At 41.8% G+C, this 16,101-nt stretch overlaps 1 protein-coding gene across 11 annotated transcripts in view; it reads right to left on the bottom strand.

Moving 5' to 3' along the window:
• Positions 1–16,101, bottom strand: part of Macf1 (microtubule actin crosslinking factor 1) — a 329,681-nt gene that overhangs the window by 10,136 nt on the left and 303,444 nt on the right. For 8 of the 11 annotated variants that reach the window (XM_035439636.1, XM_035439638.1, XM_035439635.1 and 5 more), the window contains 12 exons: positions 15,908–16,067; positions 14,437–14,631; positions 14,008–14,136; positions 12,442–12,585; positions 11,836–12,024; positions 10,235–10,355; positions 9,405–9,568; positions 7,809–7,971; positions 6,590–6,744; positions 5,739–5,813; positions 4,255–4,272; positions 1,198–1,315 (listed from right to left, as the gene is read on the bottom strand). In XM_035439636.1, coding sequence (XP_035295527.1) covers positions 1,198–1,315; positions 4,255–4,272; positions 5,739–5,813; positions 6,590–6,744; positions 7,809–7,971; positions 9,405–9,568; positions 10,235–10,355; positions 11,836–12,024; positions 12,442–12,585; positions 14,008–14,136; positions 14,437–14,631; positions 15,908–16,067 — 1,631 coding nt within the window. The remainder of the gene's footprint in view (positions 1–1,197; positions 1,316–4,254; positions 4,273–5,738; positions 5,814–6,589; positions 6,745–7,808; positions 7,972–9,404; positions 9,569–10,234; positions 10,356–11,835; positions 12,025–12,441; positions 12,586–14,007; positions 14,137–14,436; positions 14,632–15,907; positions 16,068–16,101) is intronic. The other 3 variants (XM_035439637.1, XM_035439642.1, XM_027399201.1) reach the window with 1 other exon arrangement.

Raw genomic sequence — 16,101 nt, 5'->3', positions numbered from 1 at the left:
CCACAGTTCAAGCTCTTATTCTTTAAAATGGAGATAACAGAAACTATACCTTACAGGATAGATATGAGATGCTAATGTATTCTTATTTGTAAAGTGCTTATATAGAGGTATTTATTTATTTACTTATTCTTTATGTAGAGGTATTTAGTAAATAGTATTCAAAGTCTGCGGATACCATCTCATTAGAAATAGTTTATACCCTGTCAATATGGAGCTGTTGGAAAAGCAATGGTTTGGCTATTGTGAGCATTCACCATGGCAGCAGATATCACAAAGCCAAGAGATGTTATCATTTACGAAGCAAAGCCATTCTCAAAGGACCAGGGTGTCGGGGAAGAGGGACAAAGCATAAAAGCCAACCTATGGGAGACTGACTGGAAATCGAAGAGCTGGAATCAGAACGCTTTATTTTACTCCCAGGATGATGAACTGGAATAAAAAAGATGTAAACACAAAGACAGAGACAGAGCAGGAAACACAGAAACCAGTCAAGGAAGACAGACAGCTGGGATTTGGCCACTTGTCCCCTTGCTGCAGCTATAGCTACTGGTTGCTCAGGCTAAGCTGACGTTTTCTTTTTCCTGGGGATGGGTGGCTTCTTTTCATGTCTTGCTTAGGCAACCATTTGTGGGCTGTAGGCACATGTCCATTATCTTTCCCCCATTAAGGATGGTCACTACTCCTCTGCATGGGAGGAGCTTAGTGTGCTCTGAGTCTCAGCCACAGGAATTACAGGCTAGAGGATGGGAAGCTCTAAGAAGAACCTGAAAGTGTACACAAGGCTTCACTTCAGGTTAGTGCTAATGTCACACCCAAACATAAATAGGTAACACCAATAAATTCTTTTTCTGTTTTGGAGTCATAGTTTCATTCTAGCTCAGGCTGGCCTTGAACTTGTTATGAATCTGAGGATGACTTCGAACACTTTATCCCCTGCCTCTACCTCCCAAATATGAGAGTCTGGAGACACCAACAAATTCTTAATTCTCATTCTGAGTTCTTTCCTGACAGCATCAGCTTCTTCAGGTTTTTCTACCTGAAACCCTGGGATTTCTAATCTGTGCTGGATGGCACAATATCAGACACCTTAGTAACAAGACAAAAATCAGAAAGACCCACCATCAAGGCTTCCCAGAAAATCAGCGTGAGTTGATATTACACCATTCCATGTCACCCAGGGTCGGGGTACTTCCTTACCTCGGCAGGGATCGTTTTTCACTAAAAACTCATCCAAGGCCATCCATCCTCCACCAACACGGACCATCACAGTGCTGCGCAGAATACGGACCAGCCGTAACTGCTGAGAATCTCCAAACTGGAATCAAGGGGAAATTCTGTTAATAGGAACACCTTAGTGTAGACTTATATCCCCTACACTCCCAAAGCAGACTGTATTCAGACAGGAATGATGTGGCAGCCGGGGGAGAATTTTGAACTCAATTTTGCATTTTTATATTGTCATAAAAAGGTTAGCAAACAGAAAAGCAGAAAGACTACACTATGAACCACTGTTGTAAAATCCTTCCCCTGGGATAAAATTAGCTCCTGAACCAAAGGTAAAGGAGGCAAGATGGACATGTATTTGTTCACTTGGATTCTTGTGAAGGGTCTGCCAAAGTGAGCATCCCATACTGTTATGTTTATTTCCTTAAAGAACAGGAGTCAACTTCTGAATACAGTGTGCTGGAAAGTTAAATGGATGGTAGCAAATACTAAGTCAAGCATTAAAGAGAATCTTGCAAAGCATCCTCATTACAAGCTTAGAAGATTGGTTTTTCTTCATCCGGTTCTCAGAAGTATACCCTACATGAACTCTGATTGTTATGTCACCAGGAGGAAAAGTTTTCAAGCTGAATAAATGATTAGATAGAATTAAAATTTAGTTGGAGAAACAGAAATTTTAATCTCTTGTCACGATTAGAGACAGTGTTCAATAATCATTCTGGACCTGAGAACAAGTATGATGGGTCTCTGACCGTCTCCATCCCAATCTACTTCCCAGCTCTACCTAAGTATTTGGAGCCTCCCATTGTGAAAAGTGCCCTTTTCCCAAAACGAAGAAGCAACAAAAGAGGAGCCTACTAAGATTTAAAAACAAACACCAAACCAAAAGTCAAAGATAGAATTACTAAATTTATTAAGGAGACTGTTTGGGACAGGGAGGTAAAGAGAAGGACTTAATCTCTTAATTAGGATTTTCAAAGTTATAGGAGAATCTTAACTTTGAAATGGAGAAAAACTGAAATTGCAAGAAAGGATGTGTGAGGAGGATACCCAGCCCCCTCCTCAGTAATGATAACCTGGTGGTCATCTCTGCATCCCTCTCTACTCTGACTCAAATGCATGTGTGCACAGAAGAAGTGTGGAAAATGCTGCCCTTCCTCCCCAGCCATTTACTTCAAAACAAAGCCTTCTGCCATCTGTCTCACACAGCACTGGGATGTTCACACAATGGTCAGAGTGACAACACGGTGGAGCAGAATCATCACTTCCCACAGCTGTAAGGAAAAAGACCTTTCTGGAAAGGAAGCTGGTCCCTACCTTGGAGGGAACAGGTTCTGGAGATGACTGATTTGTCTGTCATCTCTGGATAGGTGAGGAATAGAAAGGAAATGCACCTGCATGTCTTGCAGAGGCAAAAGAAGAGTGGTCTAGGTAACTCTCTTCCTAGAATACTATACCCTCTATTTTGCTATCTACTGATCTCAGAGATGCTTCTGCTTAGTACTTCCCCAAAGCTGTTTGAAAGATTCTAATTTGTTTCTGTTGAGCTGCAGAGACCCAAACACTCCAGGTGGTAGGAGGGTTATATAGCTCTAGAGGCCTACAGAACAAGGCTGGGGAAGAGTCACAGAGAACTCAGAGGGAAAATCCTGGGAGTCACTGTTTCCTTCTCTCACAGGGACTTAAGTTCTTACGACATTAGCTGTGTGAGTGTGGCATGCAACCTTTGAGGCCTCCAGTCCTACATATATAAAATGGACTTCATAATTCTGCTCACAATATTACAGTGACTCATCAAATCCTCCTCAAGTTAACAGAGCAGTAGTAGAAGGTGTCAGTGCCACATCAAAGAGATCCTGACTAATAGATGCAGTCATCAGTAGAAGGCATGCTGGGCACTTGACTATAAGCATTATTGACTAGGTGTAGCACTGGAGACAGACTCTGGGGGTGTGTAAGGTAAGTGCTCTATCACTGAAATACACAATTAACTTTCCAATTTTTCAAAATTTGAGACAGGGACTTGTTAAATTTCCAAATCTGGCTTCAAATTTACCTCTCAAGGAGCTAGGATTACATTTATAAGGAAGGTATAATAATGACTAGCTTGGGAGAATTTATTTAAAAAGAACGACTGTTTTCAATCTTACATTTTTCTAGTCTTTGTTCTTCCCATTGGCCCAGAATATTACTGTAGTTAGTGATTATTGCAGAAACTAGACTTTAACCAGTGATTTAGGACTTTAAATTAACTCTTAGTGTTTCTAACTTCCTGCCAGATAGGTTGATTTTATTCATGCAACTTCCTTCCACATTTGAGAGACAGAACCCAAGAACCCTTAGAAGAGATCTCAAAGGTTAGAGTTGCCAAGTGGAGTCAAGACTTTCAATACTGTGTGCAAATCTAATTTGAGACCATTTCATTTTGAATGGTTGGCTATAATCTGCAAATTTTAGGCAGAAGTCAATTATGCTTTCTTTCTACATTATAAATTCTAATTTATATTATAAAATGTAAATATAAATGCCTATAACTATTAAGTTAGTACTTAGATAATATTATGATACCCTTAGGACTTTTTGACTAAAGTATACATTACAAAATTTGTATTTACTACTAAAAGAATGGCAATGAATCAGAACTGTGCCAATGGTACTATGACCCCAAATATACAAGTGTAAGGCTGGGTTCTTTACAGGTGGAATGAACTGTTATCAGAGCCTTGGTTTTTTTTTTTTCCCCTGAGTCATAGCAGAGTTATAACTCAGTGTGGCATAGTATCATTGTTTTTAGCCAGCCTAATTTGAAATGACAAATTTCATTTTTTTTACAAAAAAAAACCCCCAAAACCATAAAATTGTATGGTTTTGCTGATAAGATAGCTTTGTTAGCAGTTTCTCCACTTGGTAAGACAACCAGATGTGACCCAGGCATGCTTCTGATTATGTCCTTTCCCCATAGCAAAGAACAAGCAATGTCAGTTACAAAGACCACATCCACCAAGAAGGACATTGCAAGGCACACTGTACCTGATTGCCGAGGAAGAACTACAGACAGTAAGAGTAAAGGATGCAGGGGAAAAAAGAGAACATTTTTGTCAAGTTAACACTAAGAAACAACAATTTTTATCATATTACCAGTCTAAGTACGCACTGACCACATTCTTACTGGGCACCTACCACAGAAAGACGAATTTGCAAATAAAGCCTGAACTCTCCATCTTGTGCTGCTTTTGTCAACCCATCTCGCTCATTGGTAATTAAACAAACAAACAAACAAAAAATAAATACAAGAACACAAAACCCAACATGTAAGATAGAACTCCCTGGAGCTTACTAAATGCCCTGGGCTGGGTAAGAGGCAGAATCAGCCTGGCCCCTTCAGCTAAAAACAGCAGGGATTTGGTGTTTCCGGATACCCCTAACCCAGTCCTGGTGGTTGAGCCCAGGGTTTTGTACATGCTGTGTAAGCACTTCCTACCGAGCTGCAGCTTCAGCCAAAGGACATTCTGGAGTTCCTAATGGAACCTGGATATTCCTGTGTTTCAATTTAAGATGGCCATCTAAATCTTCTTTGCCAACCATAGATTTTTTTTTTTTTTCCCTTAAAAATTTAGGGCCTCTTGTCAAGCTGATGAACAGTTAGGAGTACTGGTTTAGGTCTTTACTACATCTCTGACTCTAGTCTCAAGGAAAGCTAAAACACAAGTACAGTTTATTGTTCCTTCTGGTCACACCTAGCAAGTCTTTCTAGGGAAGGAGCCTGGCTCCCCAGTGCATGTAGGTCCCAGCTGTAGCCCAGCTCAGCACAGGAATGCGAATGTGCTGGGGCCTTGACACATAGGCTTCTAAGAGCATGGGAGCCACTTATGTTTGCAATGACCAGTTCTTGGAAAACAAATCATCACTCTTTTTAAGTGAAAACATTAGAACAGAGGAAAATTTGTATGTGCACAAATACATCAGAGGATGGTTTTGGGTGTATGTTTCTCCTTTCACCATGTTGGTGCTAGGACAGGTTGTCAGGCTTGGTGGCAAGTGCCTTTATCTGCCGAACCATCTCCAGCCCCTCATCCCTGCTTTAAAAAAAAAAAAAAAAAAAAAAAATTGTGATATAGCCATGGTTAGCTGGAACTTACTATGTAGAGTTGGCCTTGAATTTATAATGATTTTTCTGCCTTTGCCTCCCAAGTTCTGTGGTTATAGGCTGGTTACCAGGCTCTGCTTCACAGTCATTTGGTAAAACTGTTTCCCAAGATCCATTATCTTCACCCCCCTGAAGACTTGGGTCGGCAGTGAGATGAGGGCTCTAAAATGCTTTCTACCATGTCAAATATAAACTACAGTCTCCCTGGATAATGGTAGCTTTTCAGATGGAATTGCACAAGGCATAGAACCTGACACCTAGGGATGGAAGTCCATGGGTTCTAGGCCTCTGGAGGCACCAGGAGTGAAATGGCAAAATGACACTGGAGGAAATGACCTCTGCAAGTGGTTGGTTTTCTCTTCCTTACCCGGTATTTATTCTCTCCAATCTGCTCCACCTGAAATCTTTTTGCACACTTGCACTGAGCCACTTGTCTTGTGACCTGTTGGTTGTGAACAGCAAAAGTATGTAAGGGCAGAGGCCTTTCTGTTTGGAAATGTAAACAGAAGCTACTCATTATTTGTATTTTTTAAAAACATTTAGTTTTGCCTTTTTCCTTTGGAAACAGGATCTCACTCTGAAGTCCTGGCTGTCCTAGAATTCAGTATGCAAACTAGCCTGGTCCCCAAATTGGAGATCTGCCTGCCTTTGTCTCCCAGTTACTGGGATTAAAGGCCTATGCCTGGTTCATTTTAGGCTTAACACATACATTTATATTTTATTCAAAATTTAACCCTACCTGAGATAAAAGAGATACTGAGAAAATAGCAGATGAAAGAAATATTCATCAAAATGACCAATAAAGTAGATCATGAACGGAGCCAAATTTCTACCTAGAACCCTGAAATTCCCAGGAATTCAGTCTCTTTCCACATTTTTGTGTTTCTGGGGATTGAGTTCAAGTCATCAGGCTTGCATAGCAAGCACTTTTCGCCACTGAGCCATCTCGACAGCCCCATGATAGAGTTCACCCCTTACTGTTGCATTTGAAGCCCACTTGATCCCTTATAAAGTCCCTCTATGGTCCTTACAGTACTAGAGACACGAGTATTAGAGTTGGATCCATCCTCTAGACCAAGCTAAAACTCAGTAGTCAAAGCCCCCTAGAGCTTGTCGAAACATTAACTCTAAATGATTGCTTCCCAAGATGATTTACACATCCAAATTCAGAGCGATATAAACCTATGGTCAAAATATTCTACTCCAAATTCCCCATACCTCATCTTCAATTTTATCTGCATCAGTTGTTGGTCGATAGGCATCCTTGTTGGGATGTAGGGCAGCCACAAATTCATAGTAGTCAATGTAGCCATCCCCATCTCTGTCAAAAATGTCAGCCACAGCTGTCATCTCTAACTTGGTGGTAGGGAACTCTGGGGAAAAGAAAACAATTTGAAACATTGAGAGGATTTGAAACTGGAAACATATGTAGCTGGTTGGCAAATATACAAATTCCTGAAGAAAAAGAATTGTATCTTGATTGTTTTCCAAAAACAACAACAACAAAACCGCTACATATCTACTCTGGAAAATTCAGGAGATAACAGTTTTTAATTATATAAACCATTGGCTCAGCTGTTATGAGTACTAGTTGCTCTTGTAGAGGACCCAGGTTCCATTCCCAGCACCCACACGGTGGATCACAACCATCTGTAACTCCAGATACAGTGTATCTGATGTCCTCCTCTGACTTCCAAGGGCATCAATGCACGTGCAGGCAAAAAAACTCACACAGCATAAAATGAATATATCTAATTTTAAAAAAGATACAAATCTTTTTAAAATGTATCATCCAGGAACTAGTGACTGTTGGGCTTTTTTAAAAAACTTTTTTACCTACAGATCCCTCACCTTTTTTTGCTTTGTTTTGTTTTTTGAGACAGGGTTTCATATAGCCCAGGTTGGCCAAGAATGACCTTGAACTTCTGATCTTCCCTGACATTACTTCAAGTGCTGGCATCACAGAGACGTATTAGCATAACCAGTTTACAGCGTGCTGAGGATAGGATCCAGGGCTTCATACACGTCAGAGCTATATTGCTAGGAAGCTCTCCTCCCATTTAAAAAATAAAAAGCAGCACCAGACTTCAGATACAGTAAAAAAAAAAGTAAACTAAAACAATATTACAACCATCCATAGAATTATGACTCATCTTAAGATTTATTTATGCCAGCACTGTTGGCAGCTTACTCTAACATAGTGCTGCTTTTGAATAGCATCCTGTCCTGTTTAAACTTTATAATCACCTTTGAACTCTTTCTATTTCTACTGAGATGAGACTCTTTCATCCATGAGAACTGACCACACTCAGCAGAGAGCTTCTTCCATCAGACTATAGGCTTTACTTCAGAAAGACCAATTTACCAGAAAGTTACAACTTCTACCAAGTGTGAGGAATCCAGGTGTTACTTGTAGGTAGAGTAAGAATCTACTTACTGGATGCTAAAATGCCATCAATAAACTCCTGACGTGTTATTTTCCCATCCTGGTCCTTGTCAATACGCCGGAAGAAATCCATGACTCGAGATTTTTTGTGATTCATCCAACGCATATATTTTTTCCTCCAGACATCAAAGTCAAAGTTGGCAAATTCCTTTAACTAGAGGGAAGTCAAGAGATGTCGGTAAGTCTTGCTGTTTTGGACCCAGAGCATTTCTGAACTCTCAGACATTCAGTAAAGCCATGCAGGCCTTCCAGAGGGGACTGACAATGCTATCTATGTGCTGTCTCATTGTGAAGGCACAATCTGCCTCCTTCACTTAAGGCCTTGGCTGTTTAAACAAGCTGCAATACAATGGTGGAGCAAGAGAAACAGTAACTGAAAAAAAAACTTTGGAAAATAAGGAACACGCAGAACAAGAATGGGGAGAGCCAGTCTTGCTTTCTCTTTGGACTTTTCCAAGGATCATCTACTCAGATGTAAGGGATGGATTCTGTCTTGAAGGGACGGCCTCAGTACCCCTCTCTCAGGCTGTATGGAAAGGCACTATAAACACACATAGGAACCACATCAAGAGGCTCATGTTTCCCATCATTTTCTGAGATCTTAAAGATCAAGATGGAAAGCATTAAGAATGCAACCCTACATCCAAGCATGTTTCTTTGGAATTTCACCATAGGGAGCAAATGCCCACCCAAAATCTCTATTAAATAGTCGATTGATTGGTGGAAAGCAGGCCTGTATAATGGGGGGAGGGGGGTTAGCTACTTGGACCATGTTAGTGATTCACAATTAGAATGACTTAACGCATAACATTTTCCCCTTTGGTCTTTCAAACTCCAAAGTTGGAAGGAATGGGGGAGGGGGAAGGTGGCAAGAACCATGTGCTTAAAATGCAACTGACCTACGGAAGTAACAACAAAAAACACAGAACACTCACTTCCGGGTATAGCTGCTTTGATATGCACAAACAAAAGAATATAAAAGATATTAGGCTTATGTTAGAAAGGAGGAAGTGCAGTACCATATATATTAGCTATTTCAAAATTGACTTGCTTTTCATGAGCTAGTGAAGACTAACAAGAAACAAGACTATAAAAGTTGATCTTCTTTCATAATATCTATCATTTATCTATCTTCATAATAAGGATTATTAACAATCTTTTTTTTTTTTTTTTTTTTTTTTTTTCCTGAGACAGTTTTTCTGTGAAGTCCTGGCTCTTGCTTTGGAACTCATTTGTAGACCAGAGTGGCCACAAACTCAGAGATCCACCTGCCTCTGCCTCCTGAGTATTGGGATTAAAGATGTGCCTACCATGCTTCATGCTTGGCTTCCCTTTTATACAAACTACACATTTAGAGGCAACTTTGTTTCTGAAATTGAATCAGAGAAAGCTGCCGAGGAAACGCAGACCACAGGCCTCCCCCTCTTGTATGCAATGTCTAATTTATGGTTTTATACCTATTTGAGTGGCTTCCTAAGCAATCTATCTTTTCTTATTCAGGCGCAAAGGAAGGGGAAGACTTTACTTCTGAAGTAGATAAAGGCACACAGGTCATACACCAAGAGAGCTTTACAGGACGGTGTTTACCTCCTCTAGTCTGTCCAAGGCATCATTTAGCTTCCGCTGGCGCTCCAGTGCTAACAGCCATACTTGCTGCCAGCGGGCAGAGAGCTGGTTGATTCGTGGGTTTTTTGCTTCAGATTGTGAGAGGATTGGCATGGGAGGAGGTGTGGGTTGACTCAAGGACTTTCCTAAATGGAGAAATAATCACAAGATTAGAAATTCTGGCTTTGCCAGTCCATAAAGAAATGGCTGTATGCTCAAGATTATCCTTGGCTATCTACTGAGTTTGAGGCTAGTCTTGGGATATATGAGACACTCTCAAAAATCAAAAAAAGAAAGAACTGTATATATGAACTAATCTTTTACACTAATATCCACTTCATAACCGAGAAGACACATGGGAATGGCAACATTCTGGTACCAAGGCATACTAATTTCAGAACTGCTGCCTCTCCTCTGAACCAATGAAATGTACCCACCTCCTACACATACCCAATCTATTAGGCTTTACCTTAGTGACCTGAAGACATATCAACTCAGAAAACAGCAGTGGATCCCACAGGATTTATTTTACAATTAGACTAGCACAATATAAACACAACAATGGAAAGGCCACTGCTAAATAACAAAATAGGCTTTGCCACCTTGTAGCTTATTAATCAAAATAATCAAATGAATAAATAAATAAACAAATATAACTGGTCATTCTTAGAAAAGTTTCAAAATAAGAGACTGTGATCCAGAGTCAATATGACCTGGGGAATCAAAACACAGTTCTTGTGATGGCACTTTGTGAGGTCCCATCTGCAATAAGCAGGAAGGAATCAAACTAGCATAGTGGGTTGGGAACATACTGCTACCACCGCGGGGCTTCTCGATGAAAGGAGCATGGGTAGGTTCTATGTTCTTCCTCTTGTATGTCTTGGTGACTCGGTCCACATCAGGTTGTTTGCGTGTCATCTCCTCCATAAATGACTGTTAAACATAAAAATTAGCTAAGAAAATTCAGAGTTTTCATGGTCTAAAATGAAAGTTCTTACTAACAAAGGCCAAGCCCATAGCAGACTGCCCAAGTGATAGACCACCCTGTGCAACTTCTTACCCCTTAAAAAAAGATTAAATTGGGCTGCGAGTATAACTCAGTGGTAAAGAATTTGCTGAGCAAATGCAAGGCCCTGGATTGAAACACACCACACACAGGAAAAAAAGAGATGGGATAGACAGACGCATATTAAGGATGACTGACCAAAGCACCAAAGACCCAAAGGAAGAAGAGAAGAGATGGCCTCTGCCTTTGAGGAACTCACAGCTGAGTGATGAAAACCAAGAATTTAATGCTAAATGTTATACAGCTATGCAGAGAAGACCTAAGACAAGGGCTTCACAACATGAAATGACAAGTAGAGTGGTCTGGAGTTGAGTTACTGAGGGACAAAGAACTCAAGAATGGGAAAGGGCAGCTCTGGCAGACGGTCTGGACAGAACACGGAAGCCTGACAGTGCTGTGGACCAGGACTTTTCATTTCATTTGCTGACGACACAGTACAATAAAAGGATTAGCAAGAAGTGGGGCTGGGGTGGGCAGGAGATCCAGAAAGGCCTGTGTCCAGCTAAGGAATTAGAATTTTATTGTGAGAGCAACAGGAGGCAAGTGAAGGATTTTGATACAGGGAAGATTCATGATCAGATCTATGCTTGAGAGGACTCATTCTTCCTTTAGTATGGGAGGCAGAGTGACAGGAGATGGGCTAGAATATTATTTACTTTTCCTTTCTGTGATAAAATGCTGTCAGGCCAAGAGGCTTCTGGCTCCAGCAAAGATCAGGCTTCTAAGCTAGGTTCCAAGATTTCTACTGGTGAACCATCCTGTGCAATGCCTGTGAAACTGTGAGTGGCTACTTTGTGGGGTACACTTCATATTTTTTTCTTTGTTTGTTTTTTCTGGACAGGGTTTCTCTGTGTAGCCCTGACTGTCCTGGAACTCACTCTGTAGGTGAAGCTGGCCTCAAGCTCACAAAGATCTGCCCTCTGCCTCCTTAGTGCTGGGATTAAAGGCGTGTGCCACCATCACCTGGCTCACACTTCATCTCCTAAAGAAGACTCTGAACTGGTTCTGCCAGTGAGTGCTCCATGGCCTTAGTGCCAGCAGGAAAATGGAGTCTTCAATCTTATACATGCAAGGAACTGAATTCTGTCAATAAGACAAATGAATGTAGAAGAGGATCCTGAGCTCCATATGAGAACTGCAAAGCTATTCTCTACAGTGGTGTCCCAAAGCACAACACTGCAGTGCTGAGGAAATTGTGATTTCTGCCCGATAAAACCCTAAGACGCTAATCCACACCTTGACTCCTAACTCATGAAAACTGACAAGTGGCTGTTGTGAGCTGTAGTAATACATGCAGTAAGGATGGGAATGTGGTCCACGACACAAAGACACAGAGAAGCAGGGTACCTGATGCTCAGTGATAAGAGCTTTAACACGGTCTATATTCTGAGGGATAGGCTCCTGATCCCGCTGGATTAGGGTGGTCTCAGCCCACTGGATCCAGGCTAGAAGTTCTTCCAGGAGCTCAGCATTAGCCACCAGTTCTGACAGAGCTGCTTCCAGACGCTGCTGGTGCTGCTTTGCCCATGTCAGGACCTGTGGAGACAGAAAGAAACTATAACCCCTTTCAGAAAAGCACATCTTTTTGTTCGTTCCTATCTGGTCATACACCTTTACTTACAGGAAGACCAACATAAGGAGCCAAGAGTCCTCTCTAACTTCAGCTGAGACAGCTCAAAGGAGAGTTAGAGCAAGGAGTCATTTTTGCCCAAAGCAAAACTAGTACACTGCATTAAACACAAACTCCTCAGGAAGGAAGGAAGGAAGGAAGGAAGGAAGGAAGCAAAACACAAGGTGTCTGCAGAAGCTATTCATGAATACCTCGCTGCACCAGCACCACTCTTGCCATCATGTCAGACTCTTCACTGAAACGCAATTGCTTACAGTGAATGAAAGGGTCTTTATCTGATGGACTCACTGTGATCCCAGCTTGCTGGGCGTGTGCTGACTCACCTCCTCAAAGCGAGCTCGGATGATGGTGATCCAGTGTTTGATGGTTGTGATGCAATCGGGATGGCAGACAGCCAGGATGACTTCTCCCATTGCCACTGCTGTGTTCACATCCACCCGTTTTTCTTCTACTTTCTTCATGAACTCCTATATAAACATGAGCCAAAACCAAAAACTTGACAAATCTACCTACTAGTACCATTAGTTTATTAAAAGGAGAAACATTTCATTGTTGTCTTCCTATGTGTTAGCGCAGGCCTTGAAAAAGCTTGCTTGTATTTAGGTGTTGCTAGCATGGTGTATCCAGTTGCAAAGATGTAGGAAGGTAAGACTGAGACTCTGTTAGAGATGACATTGGAGACTAGGGACATTGGTATGTCTATATTCTCTCTGAATGTTTCTAATTTCAGTTTCTCCCTCTTTTATTTGTATTCATTTCCATTTCATTAAAACATTTATTTTATGTAGATAAACATTTTGCCTGTCTGTATGTCTATGTGTGCACCATGTGTGTGCCTGATACTGGAAGAGGCCAGAAAAGAGTATTGGATCTCCTGGAATGGAGTTACAGACAGCTGTGAGCCACTATGTGGATGCTAGCAACCAAATACCTGAAAAAGCAGAAAGTGCTCCTAACTTCAGAGCCATCTCTCCAGCCCTTTTACTTCTGTATTTAAATTATATTTCTTTTGGAAAAATATGATGATAGCCATAAAACACTAAAAATATTTTAACTTTCCTATCACAATAGAATGCAACAACAAAACTAAGATTAAAATATCTCAATAACACGAAACATTTCCTCCTTCATAAGAGCTGACTGAGGCTGCAGATACCATGTTTTATTCTGCAGCATGCTAAACGGTTTTAGGAGATCAGAGAAGGGCCAAAAAGCTAGTATCATAAGCTACGTCAAATAAAGGTATGTGCAGGTGAGAAGTAAGACGGAGTTGGGTATGGTAACACACACCTGTAATCCTAGCACTTGGGAGGCTGAGGTAGGGTATGTGGGAGTTCAAGGGTAGCCTGGGTATGTAAGACCCCATCTCAAAATCTAGACAACCAACAAACAAAAATTAGAAAGGCAAAGTTCTTCATTTTCCTTTAGAACACTATGTGGTTTTACATGTTTAAAGCCAATATGAGGGGCTGGAGAGATGACTCAGTGGTTAGAGCACTAGCTGCTTCCAAAGGACTTGGGTTTGATTACCAACACCTCCATGGTGCATCTATAACTCCAATTCTTGGGGATCTGATCTGGTTTCCTTGGGCACTAGGCATGTATGAGGTACACAGACATACACATGGGCAAAAGCATATACATAAAATAAAAATAAATATATCTCTAAAAATATAAAGCCAACAGGAGCAAGCTGTATAAAAATGAATGCTGACGATAGGCACCACAAAGCCTCTGGTTTCTACTGAGTACACAAATAGCCAACTCAGGTCTTTGTTCTTTTCATAGGAGGTCTGATATTTACAATCAAGTCCTGTTTTTATTTAGTGGTGGGGCAATTCTCACCATGGTTGAGTAGCACAGATCACCAAACCTTGAGGCTAGATTACCTTGTGAGTGTCAATGAGAGACTGTAGGGATTCTGTGTCATCAGGAAGCGCCCCTCGAAAGCGAAGTGTTTGCTCTGCTTCAGAAAGCCACTCCAACAGCATATGGACCGTGTCCCGAAACTCTTCTGCCTGAAATAACCAAGCACAAGAAGATCTGGCCTCCCTCTGCAGTTGAGGCACTGGATACTACAGAGTATGCTGAAGAAGCATCCAGGGCTACACTCTTCCAGAGGCATCTGATGCCCTTGTCCAATGCCATACAGGTCAACTTAATTTGTAAACCTTTGAAAATCAGTTCAATGACTGGTCAAAGTTCTGTACAATGTTCAGAATATCAACTTTATTTTCGTTCCAAGACTGTAGGACTTCATGGTCCTGGTAAAGAAACTAAGATCTATATCCTCAGGTCCCCCTGCAAATTTATCTTACCTGTTTTAAGGCCTGCTCAAGTCGGCTTTGCTTGGAAACAGAGAGTTTGCACACAGTATCCCAGCGAGTACTCAGTTCCTGGAGCTGTCCCTTTACCCAAGTCGTGTCGTCTCTACTGTTCTCAATCAGCTCTCTGCCTGACCGCTTCAAGACCTGAACAGTGCCAGTTCGCTTCCCGAGTTCTTTTTGGAAAACCTGGTTAAAGAAGAAATGAGAACTAGTTTTTTTTTAATTTTTAAAAGATTTATTTTATTTTGTGTACGAATGTTTTACCTGCAGTATGTATATTTTTATATTAAAACAGAGAGCACTATGAAGCTTAATATAATGGGTATAGGACAGAAGAACTGATGGGATGCATGGTGATAGGCTTGTTACTATTAGATAAGAATCTCCCATTTCCATTTTAGGTGTTAGTGAAAAAGGATTTCTTAACAGTCTCCCTCTGAATTTAAATTTCATTTGTGACTCAACAAAGAGACAAACATGGAGAACCTCCTCACATGCTGCCAAATCTGAGTCAAACCAATTTTGGTAAATTCAATGTGACCAATGCAGAATCCCAGCAAGCTTTCTTCCTTTCTTCCTTTCTTCCTTTCTTCCTTTCTTTCTTCCTTTCTCCTCCTCCTCCTCCTCCTCCTCCTCCTCCTCCTCCTCTTCTTCTTCTTCTTCTTTTTGAGACAGGGTGTCTTTATGTATCCCTGGCTGTCCTGGAACTTGCTATATAGACCAGGCTAGCCTTGAACTACAGAGATTAAAGGTATTATCACCATGTGGTCAAAAGTTTGTTTAAATACAGACGATAAAGAGGTGCTCCTCCACATCAGGCATTCATTCTTCTCCACTTGGTCAACACAGAGCAGAAGGTACATAGCGAGAGCAGGTACACATCGAGAGCAGGTACACATCGAGAGCAGGTACACATCGAGAGCAGGTACACAGCGAGAGAAGGTACACAGCGAGAGCAGGTACACAGCGAGAGCAGGTACACAGCGAGAGCAGGTACACAGCGAGAGAAGGTACACAGCGAGAGAAGGTACACAGCGAGAGCAGGTACACAGCGAGAGCAGGTACACAGCGAGAGCAGGTACACAGCGAGAGAAGGTACACAGCGAGAGCAGGTACACAGCGAGAGCAGGTACACAGCGAGAGCAGGTACACAGCGAGAGCAGGTACACAGCGAGAGCAGGTACACAGCGAGAGAAGGTACACAGCGAGAGCAGGTACACAGCGAGAGCAGGTACACAGCGAGAGCAGGTACACAGCGAGAGAAGGTACACAGCGAGAGCAGGTACACAGCGAGAGCAGGTACACAGCGAGAGCAGGTACACAGCGAGAGCAGGTACACAGCGAGAGCAGGTACACAGCGAGAGAAGGTACACAGCGAGAGCAGGTACACAGCGAGAGCAGGTACACAGCGAGAGAAGACTCTGTTGCTTTTTCTCCCAAGATGCCAACTCCTGCTCCTCACCTTATGGGCATCCATGAGGTTCATGACGAGGTCAAGGTCCCCATGTACAGGTTGGTCCTCAGCCAACTGTGGCTCCACCTTGTACAACCAGTCAACTAAGGCCTGTAAAGCATCCATGAACTGGCCTGAAAACAGTAAGGCTTCTTCCAACTTGTGCTGCCTGAGAAAGGTATACAAAACTCAGGGATTTTAAG

Source organism: Cricetulus griseus, chromosome 2 (assembly GCF_003668045.3).
Source record: "Cricetulus griseus strain 17A/GY chromosome 2, alternate assembly CriGri-PICRH-1.0, whole genome shotgun sequence".
NCBI classification, from domain to species: Eukaryota; Metazoa; Chordata; class Mammalia; order Rodentia; family Cricetidae; genus Cricetulus; species Cricetulus griseus.
Note: the sequence above shows the minus strand (reverse complement) of the source record. Positions and strands in the feature narration are given on the sequence as shown.